We start from the raw sequence: 24,262 nt of genomic DNA, 5'->3' as shown, positions 1-24,262 counted from the left end.
TAGAGGAGTTTTTATGGAATTTTTAAGGTGATTTTTTAATGGAATTTGAAAGAGGTTTTTATGGAATTTTTAAGGTGATTTTTTATGGAATTTTTAAGGGGATTTTATGGAATTTTTAAAGATTTTTTAGGGAATTTTAAAGGAGATTTTTAATGGAATTTTAGAGGGGTTTTTATGGAATTTTAGAGGAGTTTTTATGGAATTTTCAAGAGTTTTTTTATGGAATTTTAAAGGGGTTTTGGTGGAATTTTTAAAGGTGATTTTTTAGGGAATTTTAGAGGGGATTTTATGGAATTTTAGAGGGGTTTTTATGGAATTTTAAAGGGGTTTTTATGGAATTTTAGGGGAGTTTTTAGGGAATTTTAAAGGATTTTTTAGGGAATTTTTAAGGTGATTTTTTATGGAATTTTAAAGAGGTTTTTATGGAATTTTAGAGGGGATTTTATGGAATTTTCAAAGGGGTTTTTATGGAATTTTAAAGGGTTTTTAAATGGAATTTTAAAGGGGATTTTATGGAATTTTAAAGGGGATTTTATGGAATTTTTGAGGAGTTTTTAAATGGAATTTTTGAGGGGATTTAATGGAATTTTAGAGGGGTTTTTAAATGGAATTTTAAAGAGGTTTTTATGGAATTTTCAGGGGGATTTTATGGAATTTTTTATGGGTTTTTTTTAATGGATTTTTAAAGGAGTTTTCATGGAATTTTTAGGGAATAAAAAGGGATTTTTGTAGGAATTTCGGTGGGAATTTTTGTGGGAATTTTGTGGGAATTTCTGTGGGAATTTTGTGGGAATTTCATGGGAATTTTCTGGGATTTTTTGTGGTAATTTTATGGGAATTCCTGTGGGAATTTCTGTGGGAATTTTATGGGAATTTTTGTGGGATTTTTGTGGGAATTTCATGGGAATTTTGTGGGGATTTTGTGGTAATTTTATGGGAATTTTTTTGGAATTTTATGGGAATTTTGTAGGAATTTTGTGGGATTTTTGTGGGAATTTTCTGGGAATTTTTGTGGGAAATTTATGGGAATTTTTGTGGGAATTTTCTGGGAATTTTGTGGTAATTTTGTGGGAATTTCATGGGAATTTTGTTGTAATTTTGTGGGAATTTCTATGGGAATTTTGTGAGAAATTTGTAGGAATTTCTGTGGGAAATTCTGTGGGAATTTCATGGGAATTTTTGTGGGAATTTTATGTTAATTTTGTAGGAATTTCTGTGGGAATTTTATGGGAATTTTTGTGGTAATTTTATAGGAATTTCTGTGGGAATTTTGTGGGAATTTTGTGGGAATTTTGTGGGAATTTTGTTGGAATTTCTGTGGGAATTTTATGTTAGTTTTGTAGGAATTTCTGTGGGAATTTTCTGGGAATTTTCTGGGAATTTCTGTGGGAATTTCATGGTAATTTTATGGGAATTTTGTGGGAATTTTATGGGAATTTTATGGGAATTTTGTGGCAATTCTTTGGGAATTTTATGGGAATTTTTTGGGAATTTTGTAGGAATTTCTGTGGGAATTTTGTGGTAATTTTATGGGAATTTTGTAGGAATTTTATGGGAATTTTGTGGCAATTTTGTGGTAATTTTACAGGATTTTTGGTGAGAATTTCATGGGAATTTTGTGGTAATTTTATGGGAATTTTTGGGGAATTTTATGGGAATTTTTTGGGAATTTTGTGGCAATTTCTGCGAGAATTTTTTTTGAATTTAGTGGGAATTTTTTGGGAATTTTGTGGGATTTTTCTGGAAATTTTGTAGGAATTTCTGTGGGAATTTCATGGGAATTTTTGTGGGAATTTTATGAGAATTTTTTGGAAATTCGTGGGAATTTTGTGGGAATTTCATGGAAATTTTTTTGGAATTTTGGTGGGAATTTTTTTAAATTTTGTGAGAATTTTATGGGAATTTTTTGGGAATTAAATGGGAATTTCTGTGAGAATTTTTTTTTAATTTCGTGGGAATTTTATGGGAATTTTGTGGTAATTTTATGGGAATTTTATGGGATTTTTTGTGGTAATTTTTATGGGAATTTAGTGGGAATTTTGTGGTAATTTTATGGGATTTTTGTGGTAATTTTTATGGGAATTTTATGGGAATTTTGTGGCAATTTTGTGGTAATTTTTTTTGGAATTTTTTGGGAATTTTATGGGAATTTTATGGGAATTTTGTGGTAATTTTGTGGTAATTTTTTTTGGAATTTTGTGGTAATTTTATGGGAATTTTATGGGAATTTTGTGGCAATTCTTTGGGAATTTTATGGGAATTTTTTGGGAATTTTGTAGGAATTTCTGTGAGAATTTTTTTTGAATTTTGTGGGAATTTTATGGGAATTTTTGTGGTAATTTTATGGGAATTTTATGGGAATTTCTGTGGTAATTTTATGGGAATTTTATAGGAATTTTTCTGGTAATTTTATGGGAATTTTTGGGGAATTTTATGGGAATTTTGTGGTAATTTTATGGGAATTTCAGTGGGATTTTTTGTGGTAATTTTATGGGAATTTTATGGGAATTTTGTGGCAATTTTTTTGGAATTTTATGGTAATTTTATGGGAATTTTGTGGGAATTTTGTGGCAATTTTGTGGTAATTTTATGGCATTTTTGGTGAGAATTTCATGGGAATTTTGTGGGAATTTTGTGGGAATTTTATGGAAATTTTTTTGGAATTTTGGTGGGAATTTTTTTAAATTTTGTGGGAATTTTTTTGGGAATTTTATGGGAATTTTGTGGCAATTTTTTGGGAATTTTTTTGGAATTTTGTGGGAATTTTATGGGAATTTTTGTGCTAATTTTATGGGAATTTTATGGGATTTTTTTGTGGGAATTTTATGGGAATTTTATGGGAATTTTTGTGCTAATTTTATGGGAATTTTATGGGATTTTTTTGTGGGAATTTTATGGGAATTTTATGGGAATTTTGTGGCAATTTTTTGGGAATTTTTTTTTAATTTTGTGAGAATTTTATGGGAATTTTTGGGGAATTTTGTGGCAATTTCTGTGAGAATTTTTTTTGAATTTTGTGGGAATTTTATGGGAATTTTGTGGGATTTTTCTGGAAATTTTGTAGGAATTTCTGTGGGAATTTCATGGGAATTTTTGTGGTAATTTTATGGGAATTTTATGGGAATTTTGTGGCAATTTCTGTGGGAATTTTATGGGAATTTTATGGGAATTTTTGTGGAATTTGTGAGAATTTTTTTTGGAATTTTGGTGGGAATTTTTGTGGAATTTGTGAGAATTTTTTTTGGAATTTTGGTGGGAATTTTTTTTAAATTTTGTGAGAATTTTACGGGAATTTTTTGGGAATTTTATGGGAATTTTTTTGGAATTTTGTGGTAATTTTATGCGAATTTTTTTTGAATTTTATGGGAATTTTGTGGGATTTTTGTGGAAATTCTGTGAGAATTTTTGCAGGAATTTCTGTGGAATTTGATGAGAATTTTGTAGGAATTTTATGGGAATTTTGTGACAATTTTATGGGAATTTCTGTGGTAATTTTATGGGAATTTTGTGAGAATTTTATGGGAATTTTGTGGGAATCTTACGGGAATTTTATGGAATTTTATTTATATCTCCACTCCCCCTTCTCCCCCTCTCTCCCCCAGCCTCGCCGCCTTTCGCCGCCCTCCGCTTCCTGACGGAACCCTCCGACGCCGTCGCCGTCCGCGGCGGCTCCGTCGCCCTCCACTGCGCCGCCCGCGCCGCCCTCGGAATTCCGGAGATCCGCTGGAAAAAGGATTCCCTCTTCCTCCAACCCGGGGCCGACGAGAGGCTCCAACAGCTTCCCAACGGATCCCTCTTGATCCGGAACGTCGTCCACTCCCGGCACCACAAGCCGGATGAAGGGCTTTACCAGTGCCAGGCGGCGCTGGGAGAGCTCGGCGCCGTCGTCAGCCGGGCGGCCCGAGTGCTGGTGGCGGGTAAGGGGGGTGGGAATAAGCTGGGAATGATCCCGAAATTATTCAGAAATTATCTTGAAAATATACCAGAAATTATCCCCAAAATATCCCGAAATTATTCAGAAATTATCCTGAAATTATTCAGAAATTATCCCAAAATAAATCAGAAATTATTCCAAAATTATCCAGAAATTATTCCAAAATTATCCAGAAATTATTCCAAAATAAATCAGAAATTATCCTGAAATTATTCAGAAATTATCCCAAAAATATCCAAAATTAATCCAGGAATTATTCCAAAATTATTCAGAAATTATCCCAAAATAAATCAGAAATTATTCTAAAAATAGACCAGAAATTATCCCAAAATTATTCAGAAATTATCTTAAAAATAAACCAGAAATTATCCCGAAATAATCCAGAAATGATCCCAAAATTATTCAGAAATTATCCCAAAGTGATCCCAAAAAATGATCAAAAATAAAGCAGAAATTATCTTAAAATTAATCAGAAATTATCCTAAAAATTGACCAGAAATTATCCCAAAAATAAACCAGAAATTATCCCAAAATAAACCAGAAATGATCCCAAAATAATCCCAAAAATTATCCCCAAAAAATCCCCAAAGGACCAAAAAATGATCCCAAAATAATCCCAAAAATAAACAAAAAATGATCCACAAAATGATCCCAAAATAATCCAAAAAATAAAACATAAAAGATCACAAATTATTCCCAAAATAATCCAGAAATTATCCCAAAAATAAACCAGAAATTATCCAGAAATGATCCCAAAAATAAACCAGAAATGATCACAAAATTATCCCAAAAATAATCCCAAAAATGACCCAAAATTGATCCCAAAATGATCCCAAAAATACACCAGAAATTATCCCGAAATTATTCAGAAATTATCCTAAAATAAACCAGAAATTATCCCAAAATGATCTCAAAATAATCCAGGAATTATTCCAAAATTATTCAGAAATTATCCTAAAAATATACCAGAAATTATCCCAAAAATATCCCAAAATAATCCAGGAATTATCCCCAAATTATTCAGAAATTATCCCCAAATAAATCAGAAATTATCCCAAAAATATCCAAAATTAATCCAGGAATTATTCCAAAATTATTCAGAAATTATCCCAAAATAAATCAGAAATTATTCTAAAAATAGACCAGAAATTATCCCAAAATTATTCAGAAATTATCTTAAAAATAAACCAGAAATTATCCCGAAATAATCCAGAAATGATCCCAAAATTATTCAGAAATTATCCCAAAGTGATCCCAAAAAATGATCAAAAATAAAGCAGAAATTATCCTAAAATTATTCAGAAATTATCTTAAAATAATCCAGAAATTGTCCCAAAATAAATCAGAAATTATTCTAAAATAAATCAGAAATTATTCCAAAATAAATCAGAAATTATTCTAAAAATATACCAGAAATTATCCCAAAATTATTCAGAAATTATCTTAAAAATAAACCAGAAATTATCCCAAAATAATCCAGAAATTACTCCAAAAATAAACCAGAAATTATTCCAAAATTATTCAGAAATTATCCCAAAAATGATCCAGAAATGATCCCAAAATAATCCAGAAATTATCCCAAAATTATTCAGAAATTATCCCAAAATAAATCAGAAATTATTCTAAAAATATACCAGAAATTATCCCAAAAATATCTCAAAATAATCCAGAAATTATCCCAAAAATAAATCAGAAATTATCCCCAAATGATCCAGAAATTATCCCCCAAAAAACCCAGAAATGATCCCAAAATTATTCAGAAATTATCCCGAAATTATTCAGAAATGATCCCAAAATAAATCAGAAATTATTCTAAAAATATACCAGAAATTATCCCAAAAATATCCCAAAATAATCCAGAAATTATCCCGAAATTATTCAGAAATTGTCCCAAAATAAACCAGAAATTATCCCCAAAATTCCCCAAAAATCCCCAAAAAATCCCCAAAATTACCCCAAAAAATCCCCAAAAATTCCCCCAAAAATCCCCAAAAAATCCCCAAAAAATCCCAAAAAATCCCCCAAAAAAATCCCCAAAAAATCCCCAAAAAATCCCCCAAAAAATCCCCAAAAAATCCCAAAAAATCCCTGAAAAATTCCCCAAAAAATCCCCCAAAAATCCCCCAAAAATCCCAAAAAATCCCAAAAAATCCCCCAAAAATCCCCAAAAATCCCCAAAAAATCCCCAAAAAAATCCCAAAAAATCCCCCCAAAAAATCCCCAAAAAATCCCCAAAAAATCCCCCAAAAAATCCCAAAAAATCCCTGAAAAATTCCCCAAAAATTCCCCCAAAAATCCCCAAAAAATCCCCAAAAATCCCCAAAAAATCCCCAAAAAATCCCCAAAAATCTCCAAAAAATCCCCCAAAAATCCCCCCAAAATCCCCAAAAAATCCCCAAAAAATCCCCCCCAAATCCCCAAAAAATCCCAAAAAATCCCCAAAAAATCCCCAAAAAATCCCCAAAAAATCCCCAAAAATTCCCCAAAAAATCCCCCAAATTACCCAAAAAATCCCCCAAAAATCCCTGAAAAATCCCAGAAAAATCCCCCAAAAATCCCAAAAAATCCCTGAAAAATTCCCCAAAAATTCCCCCAAAAATCCCTAAATAATCCCCAAAAAATCCCAAAAAATCCCCCAAAAATCCCAAAAAATCTCCAAAAATCCCCAAAAAATCCCCAAAAAATCCCCAAAAAATCCCCAAAAAATCCCCAAAAATCCCCAAAAAATCCCCAAAAAATCCCAAAAAATCCCCAAAAAATCCCCCAAAAATCCCCAAAAAATCCTCAAAAAATCCCCAAAAAATCCCAAAAAAATCCTCAAAAAATCCCAAAAAATCTCCAAAAAATCCCCCAAAAAATCCCCAAAAATCCCCCCCAAAATCCCCAAAAATTCACCAAAAAATCACCCAAAATTCCAAAAAAATCCCCAAAAATCCCCCCAAAATCCCCAAAAAATCCCCAAAAATCCCAAAAAAATCCCCAAAAATTCCCCAAAAAATCCCCAAAAAATCCCCAAAAAATCCCCAAAAAATCCCCAAAAAATCCAAAAAAATCCAAAAAAATCCCCCAAAAATCCCCCAAAAATTCCCAAAAAATCCCAAAAATTCCCCAAAAAATCCCCAAAAAATCCCCCAAAAAATCCCCCAAAAAATCCCAAAAAAATCCCCAAAAAATCCCAAAAAAATCCCAAAAAATCCCCCAAAAATCCCAAAAAAATCCCCAAAAAATCCCCAAAAATCCCATAAAAATTCCCCCAAAAATCCCCAAAAAATCCCTAAAAAATCCCCCCAAAAATCCCAAAAAATCCCCAAAAAATCCCCTAAAAATCTGAAAAAATCCCCGAAAAATCCCCACAAAATCCCCGAAAAATCCCCAAAAAATCCCCAAAAAATCCCCAAAAAATCCCAAAAAATCCCAAAAAATCCCCAAAAATCCCCAAAAAATCCCCAAAAAATCCCCAAAAATCCCCCAAAAAAATCTCCCAAAAAAATCCCCCAAAATATCCACCAAATTCCCGAAAAAACTCAAAAAATTCCCAAAAATTCACCAAAAAATCCCCCAAAAATTCCCTAAAAAATCCCCAAAAAATCCAAAAAAATCCCCAAAAAATCCCCAAAAAATCCCCAAAAAATCCCAAAAAAATCCCAAAAAAATCCCAAAAAATTCCAAAAAAATCCCCAAAAAATCCCCAAAAAATCCCCAAAAAATCCCAAAAAAACCCCCAAAAATTCCCCAAAAATTCCCCAAAAAATCCCCAAAAAATCCCCCAAAAATCCCCAAAAAATTCCCAAAAAATCCCCAAAAATCCCCCCAAAATTACCCAAAAAATCCCCAAAAAATCCCCAAAAAATCCCCAAAAAATCCCCCAAAAATCCAAAAAAAATCCCCAAAAAATCCCCAAAAAATCCCCCAAAAATCCCCCAAAAATCCCCTAAAAATCCAAAAAAATCCCCAAAAAATCCTTAAAAAATCCCCAAAAAATCCCCGAAAAATCCCCCAAAAATCCCCAAAAAATCCCCAAAAAATCCCAAAAAATCCCCAAAAAATTCCCAATTTTTCCCTATTTTCCCAGCTCCTCCGCGCTTCCTCTCCCACCCGGAACCCGCCTCCGCCTTCCCGGGCGATTCCGTCCTTTTCCGCTGCTCCGCCGCCGCCGACCCCGCCCCTTCCATCCACTGGCAAAAAAACCAGGAAGAGCTTCTCCCGGATTCCCGAATTTCCCTCCTGCCCTCCGGAACCCTCCAGATCAGCCGCATCCGCCCGGAAGATTCCGGAATTTACCGCTGCATCGCCAAGAATCCCGCCGGATCCCGCAGCGGGAACGACGCCGAGCTCCGGGTCTTGGAGGGTAAAAATCCCAATTTTTCCCCCAAAATTCCCACTTTTTCCCATCAAAATCCCTCAGGAATATTTGGGAATTTGAGAATTTCCAGGATAATCCCAATTTTTTCCCCATTTTTCCCCAAAATTCGGGAATATTCAAGATTTTAATCCCTTTTAGTTCTCTCATTTTCCCCCCAAAATTCCCAATTTTTCCCCTGAAATTCCTTTAAAATCCCCTGGGAATATTCAGGATTTTAATCCCTTTTATTTCTCCCATTTTCCCCCCAAAATTCCCAATTTCCCCCCCAAAGTTCCCTTAAAATCCCTTGATAATATTCCAGATATTTTGGAATGTTTTTTTCCCATTTTTTCCCATTTTTCCCCCCAAAATTCCCACTTTTCCCATTGGGAATATTCAGGATTTTAATCCCTTTTATTTCTCCCATTTTTCCCCCAAAATTCCCAATTTCCCCCTGGAATTCCCTTAAAATCTTTTGGGAATATTCCAGATTTTAATCCCTTTTATTTCTCCCATTTTCCTCCCAAAATTCCCAATTTTCCCCCTTAAAAAAATCCCATTTTTTCCCCTAAAAAATCCCATTTTTTCCCCTAAAAATCCCATTTTTTCCCCAAAATTCCCAATTTCCCCCTGGAATTCTCTTAAAATCTTTTGGGAATATTCCAGATTTTAATCCCTTTTATTTCTCCCATTTTCCTCCCAAAATTCCCAATTTTCCCCCTAAAAAATCCCATTTTTTCCCCTAAAAAATCCCATTTTTTCCCCCAAAATTCCCATTTTTCCCCCCAAAATTCCCAATTTCCCCCTGGAATTCCCTTAAAATCTTTTGGGAATATTCCAGATTTTAATCCCTTTTATTTCTCCCATTTTCCCCCCAAAATTCCCAATTTTCCCCCTAAAAAATCCCAATTTTCCCCCTAAAAAATCCCATTTTTCCCCCTAAAATTCCCAATTTTCCCCCCAAAATTCCCAATTTCCCCCTGGAATTCCCTTAAAATTTTTTTGGAATATTCCAGATTTTAATCCCTTTTATTTCTCCCATTTTCCCCCCAAAATTCCCAATTTTCCCCCTAAAAATCCCATTTTTTCCCCTAAAAAATCCCATTTTTCCCCCAAAATTCCCAATTTTTCCCATAAAATTCCCAATTTCCCCCTGGAATTCCCTTAAAATCTTTTGGGAATATTCCAGATTTTAATCCCTTTTATTTCTCCCATTTTCCCTCCAAAATTCCCAATTTTCCCCCCTAAAAAATCCCATTTTTTCCCCTAAAAAATCCCATTTTTTCCCCCAAAATTCCCAATTTCCCCCTGGAATTCCCTTAAAATCTTTTGGGAATATTCCAGATTTTAATCCCTTTTATTTCTCCCATTTTCCTCCCAAAATTCCCAATTTTCCCCCAAAATTCCCATTTTTTCCCCTAAAAATCCCATTTTTCCCCCTAAAAAATCCCATTTTTCCTCCAAAATTCCCAATTTTTCCCCCAAAATTCCCAATTTCCCCCTGGAATTCCCTTAAAATCTTTTGGGAATATTCCAGATTTTAATCCCTTTAATTTCTCCCATTTTCCCCCTAAAATTCCCAATTTTCCCCTAAAAAATCCCATTTTTTCACCCTAAAAATCCCAATTTTTTCCCATTAAAATCCCATTTTTTTCCCCCAAAAATCCCATTTTTTTCCCCATAAAAATCCCATTTTTTTCCCCATAAAAATCCCAATTTTTTCCCATTAAAATCCCATTTTTTTCCCCTAAAAATCCCATTTTTTTTCCCCTAAAAATCCCATTTTTTCCCCCTAAAAATCTCATTTTTTCCCCTGAAAATCCCATTTTTTCCATTAAAATCCCATTTTTTTCCCCATAAAAATCCCAATTTTTTCCCATTAAAATCCCATTTTTTTCCCCCAAAAATCCCATTTTTTCTCCCTAAAAATCCCATTTTTTCCCCCTAAAAATCCCATTTTTCCCCCTAAAAATCCCATTTTTTCTCCCTAAAAATCCCATTTTTTTCTCAAAAAACCCCCAATTTTTTCCCCTAAAAATCCCATTTTTTTTCCCCTAAAAATCCCATTTTTCCCCCTAAAAATCCCATTTTTTTCCCCTAAAAATCCCATTTTTTCTCCCTAAAAATCCCATTTTTTCTCCCTAAAAATCCCATTTTTTTTCCCCTAAAAATCTCATTTTTTCCCTGAAAAATCCAATTTTTTCCCCAAAAAATCCCATTTTCTTCCCCTGAAAATCCCAATTTTTCCCCCAAAAAATCCGATTTTTTTCCCCGAAAAATCCCATTTTATCCCTAAAAAATTCAATTTTTTCCCCCCTAAAAATCCCATTTTTTCCCCTAAAAAATCCCATTTTTTCCCCTAAAAAATCCCATTTTTTCCCCTAAAATTCCCAATTTTTCCCCCAAAATTCCCACTTTTTTTTCCCATCATTCCCAGATCCCGGCTCCCACCGGATCCCGCCGCTTTTCCTCCGGAAACCTGCCGACGTCGTGGCCCTGGAAGGCCGGGAGGCCGTCCTGGAATGTTGCGCCTCCGGAATTCCGCCGCCCACCATCACCTGGCTCCGAGGGGACCAAGTCATTCCCACCAGGTATTCCTGAATTTTTTCCTCTCCCCAAAATCCCATTTTTTTCCCCCCAAAATCCCATTTTTCCCCCTAAAAATCCCTTTTTTTTCCCCTAAAAATCCCATTTTTTCTCCCTAAAAATCCCATTTTTTCCCATAAAAATCCCATTTTTTCCATAAAAATCCCAATTTTTTTCCCATTAAAATTCAATTTTATCCCCTAAAAATCCCATTTTTTCCCCCTAAAAGTCCCATTTTTTTCCCCATAAAAATCCAAATTTTCCCCCCTAAAAATCCCATTTTTTCTCCCTAAAAATCTCATTTTTTCCCCATTAAAATCCCACTTTTTTCCCTAAAAATCCCCGTTTTTCCCCCCAAAAATCCCATTTTTCCCCCTAAAAATCCCATTTTTTCCCCCTAAAAATCCCATTTTTCCCCCGTAAAATCCAATTTTTTTCCCCTAAAAATCCCATTTTTCCCCCTGAAAATCACAATTTTTTCTCCCTAAAAATCCCACTTTTTTTTCCAGAAAAATCCCATTTTTTCCCATTAAAATCCCATTTTTTCCCCTAAAAATCCAATTTTTTTCCCTAAAAATCTTATTTTTTTCCCCCTAAAAATCTCATTTTTTCCCCTAAAAATCCCAATTTCTTTCTCCAAAAAATCCCAATTTTTCCCCTAAAAATCCCATTTTTCCCCTTAAAAATCCCTTTTTTTCCCCCTAAAAATCCCATTTTTTCTCCCTAAAAATCCCATTTTTTCCCATAAAAATCCCATTTTTTTCCCCTAAAAATCCCATTTTCCCCCCTAAAAATCCCAATTTTTCCCCTAAGAATCCCAATTTTTTCCCCCTAAAAATCCCAATTTTTTCCCATTAAAATCCCATTTTTTTCCCCTAAAAATCCCATTTTTTCCCCTAAAAATCCCATTTTTTCCATAAAAATCCCAATTTTTTTCCCATTAAAATTCAATTTTATCCCCTAAAAATCCCATTTTTTTCCCATTAAAATCCCATTTTTTCCCCTAAAAATCCAGTTTTTTCCCCTATAAATCCCAAATTTTTTCCCCTATAAATCCCAAATTTTTTCCCCTATAAATCCCAAATTTTTTCCCCTAAAAATCCAATTTTTTTCCCCCTAAAAATCCCATTTTTTCTCCTAAAAATCCCATTTTTTCTCCCTAAAAATCCAATTTTTTTCCCATTAAAATCTTATTTTTTTCCCATAAAAATCCAATATTTTTTCCTAAAAATCCCATTTTTTCTCCCTAAAAAACCAATTTTTTTCCCATTAAAATCCCATTTTTTTCCCTAAAAATCCCATTTTTTCCCCCAAGAAAATACCATTTTTTTTCCCCATTAAAATCCAATTTTTTTCTCATAAAAATCCCATTTGGGATTTTCTGGGGAATAAAAATGTGATTTTAATGGGAAAAAAAATGTGATTTTTAGGGGAAAAAATGGGATTTTCTGGGGAAAAAAATTGAATTTTTCTGGGGAAAAAAATTGATTTTTTAGGGAAAAAATTGGGATTTTTTGGGGAAAAAAAATTGTATTTTTAGGGAAGAAATGGGATTTTTTGGAGAAAAAATGGAATTTTTCAGGGAAAAAATTGGGATTTTTAGGAGAAAAAAATTGAATTTTTCTGGGAAAAAAAAGGGATTTTTAGGGGAAAAAAATTGGGATTTTTAGGGGAAAAAAATTGGATTTTTAGGAGAAAAAAATTTGAGATTTTTAGGGGGAAAAAATTGAATTTTTAGGGGAAAAAAATTTGGATTTTTAGGGGAAAAAATTTGAATTTTTAGGGGAAAAAAATTCAATTTTTCTGGGGAAAAATGGAATTTTCTTGGGAAAAAATGGGATTTTTAGGGGAAAAAATGGGATTTTTTTTGGATAAAAATGGAATTTTTAGGGGAAAAAAATCTGGATTTTCAGGGGAAAAAAAATTGAATTTTTCTGGGGGAAAAAATTGGGATTTTTAGGGGAAAAATTGAATTTTTATGGGAAAAAAATATGGGATTTTTAGGCAAAAAAATTTGGATTTTTAGGGGAAAAAATGGGATTTTTCTGGGAAAAAATTGAGATTTTTAGGGGAAAAAATAGGATTTTTCTGGGGAAAAAATGGAATTTTCTTGGGAAAAAATGGGATTTTTAGGAGAAAAAATTGAGATTTTTAGGGGAAAAAAATGGGATTTTTAGGGAAAATTTTTGGATTTTTAGGGGAAAAAATGGGATTTTTTGGGGAAAAAAATTGGATTTTTCTGGGGGAAAAAATGGGATTTTTAGGGGAAAAAAATGGGATTTTTCTGGAAAAAAATTGGATTTTTCTGGGGAAAAAATGGGATTTTTCAGGGAAAAAATGGGATTTGTATGGGAAAAAAATTGGATTTTTAGGAGAAAAAAATTAAGATTTTTAGGGGAAAAAAATCTGAATTTTTAGGGGAAAAAAATCTGAATTTTTAGGGGGAAAAAATCTGAATTTTTAGGGGGAAAAAATCTGAATTTTTAGGGGGAAAAAATCTGAATTTTTAGGGAAAAAAAATGGAATTTCAGGGAAAAAATTGGGATTTTCTGGAGAAAAAAGTTGAATTTTTAGGGAAAAAATAGGATTTTTGGGGAAAAAAATTGAATTTTTCTGGGGAAAAAAAAGGGATTTTTTGGGGAAAAAATTGGGATTTTAATAGGAAAAAAATGGGATTTTTCAGAGAAAAAAATGAGATTTTTAGGGGGAAAAAATTCAATTGTTAGGGAAACAAAAAAGGGATTTTTAGGAGAAAAAAATTGATATTTTTAGGGGAAAAAGTTTGAATTTTTAGGGGAAAAAAATAGGATTTTTCTGGGGAAAAAATGGAATTTTTAGGGAAAAAAATGGGATATTTAGGGGAAAAAAAATTGAATTTTTCTGGGAAAAAATTTGGTTTTTATAGGGAAAAAATTGGATTTTTTGGGGAAAAAAATGGGATTTTTCTGGGGAAAAAATTGGATTTTTAGGGAAAAAAATGGGATTTTTCTGGGAGAAAATTGAGATTTTTAGGGGGAAAAATTGTTTTTTATGGGGAAAAAATGGAATTTTCTCGGGAAAAAATGGGATTTTTAGGGGAAAAAAATAGGATTTTTTAGGGTAAAAAATTTGAATTTTTTGAGGAAAAAAATAGGATTTTTAGGGGGAAAAAATGGGATTTTTCAGGAAAAAATGGGATTTTTAGGGGAAAAAAATTGGATTTTTAGGGGAAAAAATTTGAATTTTTAGGGGAAAAAAATAGGATTTTTCTGGGGAAAAAATGGGATTTTTCAGGGAAAAAATGGGATTTTTGGGGGGAAAAAAATGGGATTTTTAGGGGAAAAAAATCTGAATTTTTAGGGGAAAAAAATAGGATTTTTATGGGGAAAAAATGGAATTTTTTAGGGGAAAAAATGGGATTTTTAGGGGAAAAAATCTGAATTTTTCTGGGGAAAAAAAAGGGATTTTTTGGGGAAAAAATTGGGATTTTAATAGGAAAAAAATGGGATTTTCTCAGGAAAAAAATCTGAATTTTTAGGGAAAAAAATTGGATTTTCTTGGGAAAAAATTGAATTTTTATGGGAAAAAAAAATGGGATTTTTAAGAGAAAAAAATTGAATTTTTCTGGGGAAAAATTGGGATTTTAATAGGAAAAAAATGGGATTTTCTCAGGAAAAAAATCTGGATTTTTAGGGGGAAAAATGGGATTTTCTGGGGAAAAAATGGGATTTTCTGGGAGAAAAAATTGGGATTTTCAGGGAAAAAAATTGAATTTTTAGGGGAAAAAAATAGGATTTTTATGGGAAAAAAATTGGATTTTTAGGGGAAAAAAATGGAATTTTCTTGGGAAAAAATGGGATTTTTAGGAGAAAAAAATAGGATTTTTTAGGGTAAAAAATTTGTATTTTTAGAGGAAAAAAATAGGATTTTTAGGGGGAAAAAATGGGATTTTTCAGGAAAAAATGGGATTTTTAGGGGAAAAAAATAGGATTTTTAGCGGGGAAAATATGGGATTTTTCAGGAAAAAATGGGATTTTTAGGGGAAAAAAATTGGATTTTTAGGGGAAAAAATTTGAATTTTTAGGGGAAAAAAATGGGATTTTTAGGGGAAAAAAATGGGATTTTTTTGGGGAAAAATTGGATTTTCTGGGAAAAAAATCTGGATTTTTAGGGGGAAAAAATGGGATTTTCTGGGGAAAAAATGGGATTTTCTGGGGGAAAAAATTGGGATTTTCAGGGAAAAAAATTGAATTTGTAGGGGAAAAAAATAGGATTTTTATGGGGAAAAAATCTGAATTTTTAGGGGAAAAAAATAGGATTTTTATGGGGAAAAAATGGGATTTTTCAGGGAAAAAAATTGGATTTTTCTGGGGAAAAAAATTGAATTTTTAGGGAAAAAAATTGGATTTTTGGGGAAAAAAATTTGGATTTTTAGGGGAAAAAATGGGATTTTTAGGGGAAAAAAATTGAATTTTTCTGGAGAAAAAAAAGGGATTTTTTGGGGAAAAAATTGAGATTTTTAGGGGGAAAAAAATGGGATTTTTATGGGGAAAAAATGGAATTTTAATGGGAAAAAAATGGGATTTTTAGGAGAAAAAAATTGAATTTTTAGGGGAAAAAATTGGGATTTTCAGGGAAAAAAATGGAATTTTCTTGGGAAAAAATGGGATTTTTAGGAGAAAAAAATTGAGATTTTTAGGGGAAAAAATTTGAATTTTTCTGGGAAAAAATTTGAATTTTTAGGGGAAAAAATCTGAATTTTCTGGGAAAAAAATGGGATTTTTAGGGGAAAAAAATGGGATTTTTTTGGGGAAAAATTGGATTTTCTGGGAAAAAAATCTGGATTTTTAGGGAAAAAAATAGGATTTTCTTGGGAAAAAATTGAATTTTTATGGGAAAAAAAAATGGGATTTTTAAGAGAAAAAAATTGAATTTTTCTGGGGAAAAATTGGGATTTTAATAGGAAAAAAATGGGATTTTCTCAGGAAAAAAATCTGGATTTTTAGGGGGAAAAAATGGGATTTTCTGGGGAAAAAATGGGATTTTCTGGGAGAAAAAATTGGGATTTTCAGGGAAAAAAATTGAATTTTTAGGGGAAAAAAATAGGATTTTTATGGGAAAAAAATTGGATTTTTAGGGGAAAAAAATGGAATTTTCTTGGGAAAAAATGGGATTTTTAGGAGAAAAAAATAGGATTTTTTAGGGTAAAAAATTTGTATTTTTAGAGGAAAAAAATAGGATTTTTAGGGGGAAAAAATGGGATTTTTCAGGAAAAAATGGGATTTTTAGGGGAAAAAAATAGGATTTTTAGCGGGGAAAATATGGGATTTTTCAGGAAAAAATGGGATTTTTAGGGGAAAAAAATTGGATTTTTAGGGGAAAAAATTTGAATTTTTAGGGGAAAAAAATGGGATTTTTAGGGGAAAAAAATGGGATTTTTTTGGGGAAAAATTGGATTTTCTGGGAAAAAAATCTGGATTTTTAGGGGGAAAAAATGGGATTTTTAGGGGAAAAAATGGGATTTTCTGGGGGAAAAAATTGGGATTTTCAGGGAAAAAAATTGAATTTTTAGGGGAAAAAAATAGGATTTTTATGGGGAAAAAATCTGAATTTTTAGGGGGAAAAAATCTGAATTTTTAGGGGAAAAATTGGATTTCCTGGGAAAAAAATCTGGATTTTTAGGGGGAAAAAATGGGATTTTTTGGGAAAAAAATGTGATTTTTTCATGAAAAAAATGGGATTTTTTGGGGAAAAAATTGGGATTTTTAATGGGAAAAAAATGGGATTTTCTGGGAAAAATTTGGATTTTCTTCCCAGCTCGCCGAAATTCCAGCTGCTCTCCGGCAGCAACCTGCGCATCTCCGACGTCCGCGATTCCGACGGCGGCTCCTACACCTGCCTCGTCACTTCCGGGGGCGGGAACAGCAGCGGCTCCGCCCACCTGCGGGTCCTGGGTGAGTCATTCCCGGAAAATCCCCGGAATTCCCCAAAAAATTCCCCCCTTTTTATTTCAAATTTAAATTGAATTTTCCCTTTTTTTTGAATTTTTTTGAATTTTTCAAATTTTTTGGATTTTTTTTAATTTTCTTTTGAATTTTTTCTGAATTTTTCAAATTTTTTTTCGAGTTTTTTTTGAATTTTTCAAATTTTTGGGGATTTTTTTTGAATTTTCCAAATTTTTTAGAAATTTTCTTGAATTTTTCCAAATTTTTTAGGAATTTTTTTCTGAATTTCCCAAATTTTTTAAGAAATTTTCTTGAATTTCCCCATTTTTTATTATTATTTTGAATTTTCTCATTTTTTTGAATTTTTTCTGAATTTTTAAAATTTTTGGGGAATTTTTTCTGAATTTCCCAAATTTTTTTAGTAATTTTCTTGAATTTTCCCACTTTTTAATTATTATTTTTAATTTTCCCATTTTTGGGGAATTTTTCTTGAATTTTCCCATTTTGGGGAATTTTTTGTGAATTTTCCAAATTTTTTTGGGGAATTTTCTTGAATTTTCCCATTTTTTAATTCTTATTTTTAATTTTCCCATTTTTTGGGAATTTTTCTTGAATTTTCCCATTTTGGGGAATTTTTTGTGAATTTTCCAAATTTTTTTGGGGAATTTTCTTGAATTTTCCCATTTTTTAACTATGATTTTTAATTATCTCAATTTTTTAGGAATTTTCTTGAATTTTTCAAATTCTTTTTGGAATTTTTAAAAATTATCCCAATTTTTTTGGAATTTTTAAAAATTATCCCAATTTTTAAAGAATTTTTTCTGAAATTTCCAAATTTTTTTGGTAATTTTCTTGAATTTTCCCATTTTTTTAATAATTATTTTTAATTATCAATTTTTTGGGGAATTTTTTCTTGAATTTTCCCATTTTTGGGAATTTTTTGTGAATTTCCCAAATTTTTTATTAAATTTTCTTAAATTTTCCCATTTTTTCAATAATTATTTTTAATTATCAAATTTTTTGAGTATTTTTCTTAAATTTTCCCATTTTTCGAGAATTTTTTGGAATTTTCCCATTTTTTAATTATTATTTTGAATTTTCTCATTTTTTTGGGAACTTTTTTTTAATTTTTCAAATTTTTGGGGAATTTTTTTTGAATTTCCCCATTTTTTAATTATTATTTTTAATTTTCCCATTTTTTAAGAATTTTTTAAATTTTCCAAATTTTTTTTGGAATTTTCTTGAATTTTCCCATTTTTTTAATAATTATTTTTAATTATCAAATTTTTTGGGTATTTTTCTTAAATTTTCCCATTTTTTAATGAATTTTTTTAATCTTCCCATTTTTTAATTTTTATTTTTAATTTTCCCATTTTTTAGGAATTTTTAAAAATTATCCCAATTTTTTGGGAATTTTTTTTCTGAATTTCCCAAATTTTTTATTAAATTTCTTGAATTTTCCCATTTTTTATTGTTATTTTTAATTATCAAATTTTTTGGGTATTTTTTTGTAAATTTTCCAAAATTTTTGGGAATTTTTTTTGAATTTTCCCATTTTTTTAAGATTTTATTTGAATTTTCCAAATTTTTTGGGTAATTTTTTTAAATTTCCCCAATTTTGGGGAATTTTTTAAAATTTTCCCATTTTTATTATTATTATTTTTAATTATCTCAATTTTTTATGAATTTTCTTGAATTTCCCCATTTTTTAATTATTATTTTTAATTATCCCATTTTTTGCGAATTTTTTTGAATTTTCCCTTTTTTGTTGAATTTTTTTAATTATCCAATTTTTTTTTAATTATCCCAAATTATCCCATTTTTTATGGAATTTTTTTGAATTTTCCCATTTTTTGGAGAATTTTCTTGAATTTTCCCATTTTTTGGGAATTTTTTCTTAAATCTTCCCATTTTTTGGAATTTATTTAATTCTTAATTATTAATTTATTTTATTCAAATTTATTCAAATTTATTCAAATTTAATTTTTAAAAAAATTTCTTCAAAATTTAAAATTTCTTCCAAATTAAAAATTTTTTCAAATGTCTTCAAAATTAAAAATTTTGTCAAATTGAAAATTTATTTAAATTTCTTTAAAATTTAACATTTCTTTCAAATTGAAACTTCTTCAAATTTCTTCAAATTTCTTTGAATTCCTTCAATTTTCTTCAAAAACTGAGAATTTTTGAGCAATTTTTTAGAATTTATTAAAAAAAGAGATTTTTTTCAAGAAATTTCTTTGCATTTATTCAAATTTAGTCAAATTGGAGAATTTTTAAAGAAATTTATTTGAATTTATTCCAATTTATTCCAATTTATTTGAATTTATTCCAAAATTGTAAATTTCTTGAGAAATTTATTTGAATTTATTAAAAAACGAGATTTTTGAGAAATTTCTTCAAATTTACTCAGGTTTATTTGAACTTTTTTGAATTTATTCGAATTTATTCAAAATTATGGAAATTTTTTTCAAATTTATTCAAAATTGAGATTTTTTGGAGAAATTTATTCAAATTTATTCAAAAGTCGAGATTTTTTTGAGAAATTTCTTTAAACGTATTCAAATGTCTTCAAATTCATTCAAAATTTGAGAATTTTTCAAAAAATCTATCTGAATTTATTAAAAACTCCAAAATTTTTGAGAAATTTATTTGAATTTTTTCAAATTAATTTGAATTAATTCAAATTTTTCCAAATTAAGAATTTTCTGAGAAATTTATTTGAAATAATTTAAATTATTCAAATTTATTAATAGTTTTACTTAAAAATTTTATTTCTTAAGGCTTTTTCATGTAATTTACTTGAATTTATTCAAAAATTGAGATTTTTTGAGGAATTTTTTTTAAATTTCTCCAAATTTTTTCAAATTTATTCAAATTTGAGAATTTCTCGAGAAATTTATTCGAATTCATTCCAAAATTAAGAATTTTTTGAGAAATATTTTAAAATTTATTCAAAATTGAGACTTTTATGAGAAATTTATTGGAATTTATTAAAATTTCTTTCAATTTATTCAAATTTGAGAATTTCTTCAGAAAATTTTTTGAATTTTTTCAAAAATCGGGAATTTTTGAGGAATTTTTTTGAATTTCTCCAAATTTTTTTCAAATTTATTCAAATTTGGGAATTTTTTAGAGAAATTTATTCAAATTTATTCAAAAATTGAGAATTTTTTTGAGAAATATTTTTAAATTTATTCAAAATTGGGAATTTCTGAGGAATTTTTTAAAATTTCACCAAATTTTTTTCAAATTTATTCAAATTTGAGAATTAAGATAAATTTTTTGGAACTTATTCAAAAATTCAGATTTTTGGGCATAAATTTATTGAAATTTATTCAAATTTATTTAAAATTTATTTAAAATTTGAATAAATTTAATGAATTCATTTGAATTTACTCAAAATTCAAAATTTTTTTCGAGAAATTTGTTTAAATTTATTTAAAAATTGAGAATTTCTGGATAAATTTTCTCCCCTTCATTCAAATTTATGCAAATTTTATGCAAATCTCTCCCCAGTCCCGCCCCGCTTCCTGACCCGCCCGTCCGACCTCGCCGCTGCCGAGCGCTCCGACGTCGAGCTGGAATGTTCCGTGGCCGGAAAACCCCCGCCCGTCGTGGAATGGCTCAAAAACGGCGACGTCGTCATTCCCAACGACTACTTCCAGATCGTGGTAAGGAATTCCCAGCTTTTCCCAAAAAATCCCTTTTTTTGGTTAAAAAATCCCATTTTTTTCCCCCAGAAAATCAGATTTTTTCCCCCAAAAAATCAGATTTTTTCCCCCAAAAATCAGTTTTTTTCCCCAAAAAATCACATTTTTTTCCCCAAAAAATCCCATTTTTTTCCCCAAAAAATCAGATTTTTTCCCCCAAAAAATCAGAATTTTTTCCCCAAAAAAATCAGATTTTTTCCCCAAAAAATCAGATTTTTTTCCCCAAAAAATCAGATTTTTTCCCCCCAAAAAATCAGATTTTTTTTTCCAAAAAATCACATTTTTTTGGGATAAAAATTCCAATTTTTTACCCAAAAAATCCCATTTTTTCCCCCAAAAATCCCATTTTTTCTCCCAAAAAATCAGATTTTTTTTGGAAAAAAATTCCAATTTTTTCCCTAAAAAATCAGATTTTTTTCCCCAAAAAATCAGATTTTTTCCCCAAAAAATCACATTTTTTTCCCCAGAAAATCAGATTTTTTTCCCCAAAAAATCAGATTTTTTCCCCCAAAAAATCAGAATTTTCCCCCCCCCAAAAAATCAGAATTTTTTTAGAAAAAAATTCCAATTTTTTACCAAAAAAATCTAATTTTTCTCCCCAAAAAATCAGAATTTTTTCCCCAAAAAATCAGATTTTTTCCCCCAGAAAATCAGATTTTTTTCCCCAAAAAATCAGATTTTTTCCCTAAAAAATCCCATTTTTTTCCCTAAAAAATCAGAATTTTTTCTGCAAAAAATCAGATTTTTCCCCCCCCAAAAAATCAGATTTTTTTCTCCAAAAAATCAGATTTTTTCCCCAAAAAATCAAATTTTTTTTGGAAAAAATTCCAATTTTTTACCCAAAAAAATCACATTTTTTTTGAAAAAAATCCCAATTTTTTCCCCCAAAAAATCAGATTTTTTTCTCCAAAAAATCCCATTTTTTCCCCCAAAAAATCCCATTTTTTCCCCCAAAAAATCAGATTTTTTTTGGAAAAAAATCAGATTTTTTCCCCAGAAAATCAGATTTTTTTCCCCAGAAAATCAGATTTTTTTCCTCCAGAAAATCAGTTTTTTTCCCCAAAAAATCAGATTTTTTCCCCCCAAAAATCCCATTTTTTTCTCCAAAAAATCCCATTTTTTCTCCCAAAAAATCAGATTTTTTTTGGAAAAAAATTCCAATTTTTCACCAAAAAAATCTAATTTTTTCCCCCCAAAAAATCAGGTTTTTCCCCCAGAAAATCAGATTTTTTTTGACAAAAAATCACATTTTTTTCCCCAAAAAATCAGATTTTTTCCCCCAAAAAATCAGATTTTTTTCTCCAAAATATCAGAATTTTTCCCCCAAAAAATCAGAATTTTTCCCCCAGAAAATCAGATTTTTTTTGCCAAAAAATCAGATTTTTTCCCCAAAAAATCAGATTTTTTTCCCCAAAAAATCAGATTTTTTCCCCCAAAAAATCAGATTTTTTCCCCCAAAAAATCAGAATTTTTTCCCCAAAAAAATCAGATTTTTTCCCCCAAAAATCCCATTTTTTCCCCAAAAAATCAGATTTTTTCCCCCAAAAAATCAGAATTTTTTCCCCAAAAAAATCAGATTTTTTCCCCCAGAAAATCAGATTTTTTTCTCCAAAAAATCACATTTTTTCCCCAAAAAATCAGATTTTTTTCCTCAAAAAATCAGATTTTTTTTGGAAAAAAATTCCAATTTTTCACCAAAAAAATCTAATTTTTTTCCCCAAAAAATCAGATTTTTTTCCCCCAAAAAATCAGATTTTTTCCCCCCAAAAAATCACACTTTTTTCCCCCAAAAAATCACATTTTTTTCCCCCAAAACCCCCGCCCGTCGTGGAATGGCTCAAAAACGGCGACGTCGTCATTCCCAACGACTACTTCCAGATCGTGGTAAGGAATTCCCAGCTTTTCCCAAAAAATCCCTTTTTTTGGCTAAAAAAATCCCATTTTTTTCCCCCAAAAAATCAGATTTTTTCCCTAAAAAATCCCATTTTTTCCCCCAAAAAATCAGTTTTTTTCCCCAAAAAATCACATTTTTTTCCCCAAAAAATCACATTTTTTTCCCCAGAAAATCAGATTTTTTTCCCCAAAAAATCAGATTTTTTTCTCCCAGAAAATCAGATTTTTTACCCCAAAAAATCAGATTTTTTTTGGAAAAAAATTCCAATTTTTTACCAAAAAAATCTAATTTTTTCCCCCAAAAAATCAGATTTTTTTCCCCAAAAATCAGATTTTTTCCCCCAGAAAATCAGATTTTTTTCCCCAAAAAATCAGATTTTTTCCCCCAAAAAATCAGATTTTTTCCCCAAAAAATTACATTTTTTTGGAAAAAAATTCCAATTTTTTGCCCAAAAAATCAAATTTTTTCCCCAAAAATCCCATTTTTTCCCCCAAAAAATCCCTTTTTTTTGGAAAAAAATCCCAATTTTTTTCCCTAAAAAATCCCATTTTTTTCCCCAAAAAATCACATTTTTCCCCCAAAAAATCAGATTTTTTCCCCCAAAAAATCATATTTTTTTTGGAAAAAAATACCAATTTTTTCTCCAAAAAATCAGACTTTTTTCCCCAAAAAATCTAATTATTTCCCCCAGAAAATCACATTTTTTCCCCCAAAAAATCAGATTTTTTCCCCAAAAAATCAGATTTTTTTCCTAAAAAATCCCATTTTTTTCCCCAAAAAATCAGGTTTTTTTCCCCAAAAAATCAGATTATTTCCCCCCAAAAATCAGATTTTTTTCCCCAAAAATCAGATTTTTTCCCCCAAAAAATCAGATTTTTTTCTCCAAAAAATCCCATTTTTTCCCCCAAAAAATCCCATTTTTTCCCCCAAAAAATCAGATTTTTTTTGGAAAAAAATCTCAATTTTTTCCCCAAAAAATCAGATTTTTTTCTGAAAAAAATCAGATTTTTTCCCCCAAAAATCAGATTTTTTTCCCCAAAAAATCAGATTTTTTCCCCCAAAAAATCAGATTTTTTTCCCCAAAAAATCAGATTTTTTTCTCCAAAAAATCAGAATTTTTCCCCCAAAAAATCAGAATTTTTCCCCCAAAAAATCAGATTTTTTTCCCCAAAAAATCAGATTTTTTTCTCCAGAAAATCAGATTTTTTCCCCCAAAAAATCAGATTTTTTTCCCCAAAAAATCAGATTTTTTCCCCCAAAAAATCAGATTTTTTCCCCCAAAAAATCAGATTTTTTCCCCCAAAAAATCAGATTTTTTTCCCCCAAAAATCCCATTTTTTTCCCCAAAAAATCAGATTTTTTCCCCCAAAAAATCAGATTTTTTCCCCCAAAAAATCAGAATTTTTTCCCCAAAAAATCAGATTTTTTCCCCCAAAAAATCAGATTTTTTCCCCCAAAAAATCAGATTTTTTCCCCAAAAAATTACATTTTTTTGGAAAAAAATTCAAAGTTTTTTGCCCAAAAAATCAAATTTTTTCCCCAAAAATCCCATTTTTTCCCCCAAAAAATCCCTTTTTTTTTGGAAAAAAATCCCAATTTTTTTCCCCAAAAAAATCAGATTTTTTTCCCAAAAAATCAGATTTTTTCCCCCAGAAAATCTGATTTTTTCCCCCAAAAAACCAGATTTTTTCCCCAAAAAATCAGATTTTTTCCCCCAGAAAACCAGATTTTTTCCCCAAAAAATCAGATTTTTTCCCCCAGAAAATCAGATTTTTTTCCCCCAAAAATCCCATTTTTTCCCCAAAAAATCAGAATTTTTCCCCCCAAAAAATCAGTTTTTTCCGCCAGAAAATCAGATTTTTTTCCCCAAAA

General features: G+C 30.2%; 1 protein-coding gene across 1 annotated transcript in view; it reads left to right on the top strand.

Annotated features, from left to right (window-relative positions):
- The window catches only part of LOC127465447 (netrin receptor DCC-like), a 98,965-nt gene that overhangs the window by 1,084 nt on the left and 73,619 nt on the right, over positions 1-24,262 (top strand). Inside the window, exons 2-6 of the mRNA XM_051775928.1 lie at positions 3,603-3,917; positions 8,007-8,282; positions 10,714-10,867; positions 16,659-16,795; positions 20,303-20,457. Coding sequence (XP_051631888.1) covers positions 3,603-3,917; positions 8,007-8,282; positions 10,714-10,867; positions 16,659-16,795; positions 20,303-20,457 — 1,037 coding nt within the window. The remainder of the gene's footprint in view (positions 1-3,602; positions 3,918-8,006; positions 8,283-10,713; positions 10,868-16,658; positions 16,796-20,302; positions 20,458-24,262) is intronic.

Source organism: Manacus candei, unplaced genomic scaffold (genome assembly GCF_025592945.1).
Source record: "Manacus candei isolate 608988 ecotype Guabito, Panama unplaced genomic scaffold, ASM2559294v1 h1tg000395l, whole genome shotgun sequence".
Taxonomy (NCBI): Eukaryota; Metazoa; Chordata; class Aves; order Passeriformes; family Pipridae; genus Manacus; species Manacus candei.
Note: the sequence above shows the minus strand (reverse complement) of the source record. Positions and strands in the feature narration are given on the sequence as shown.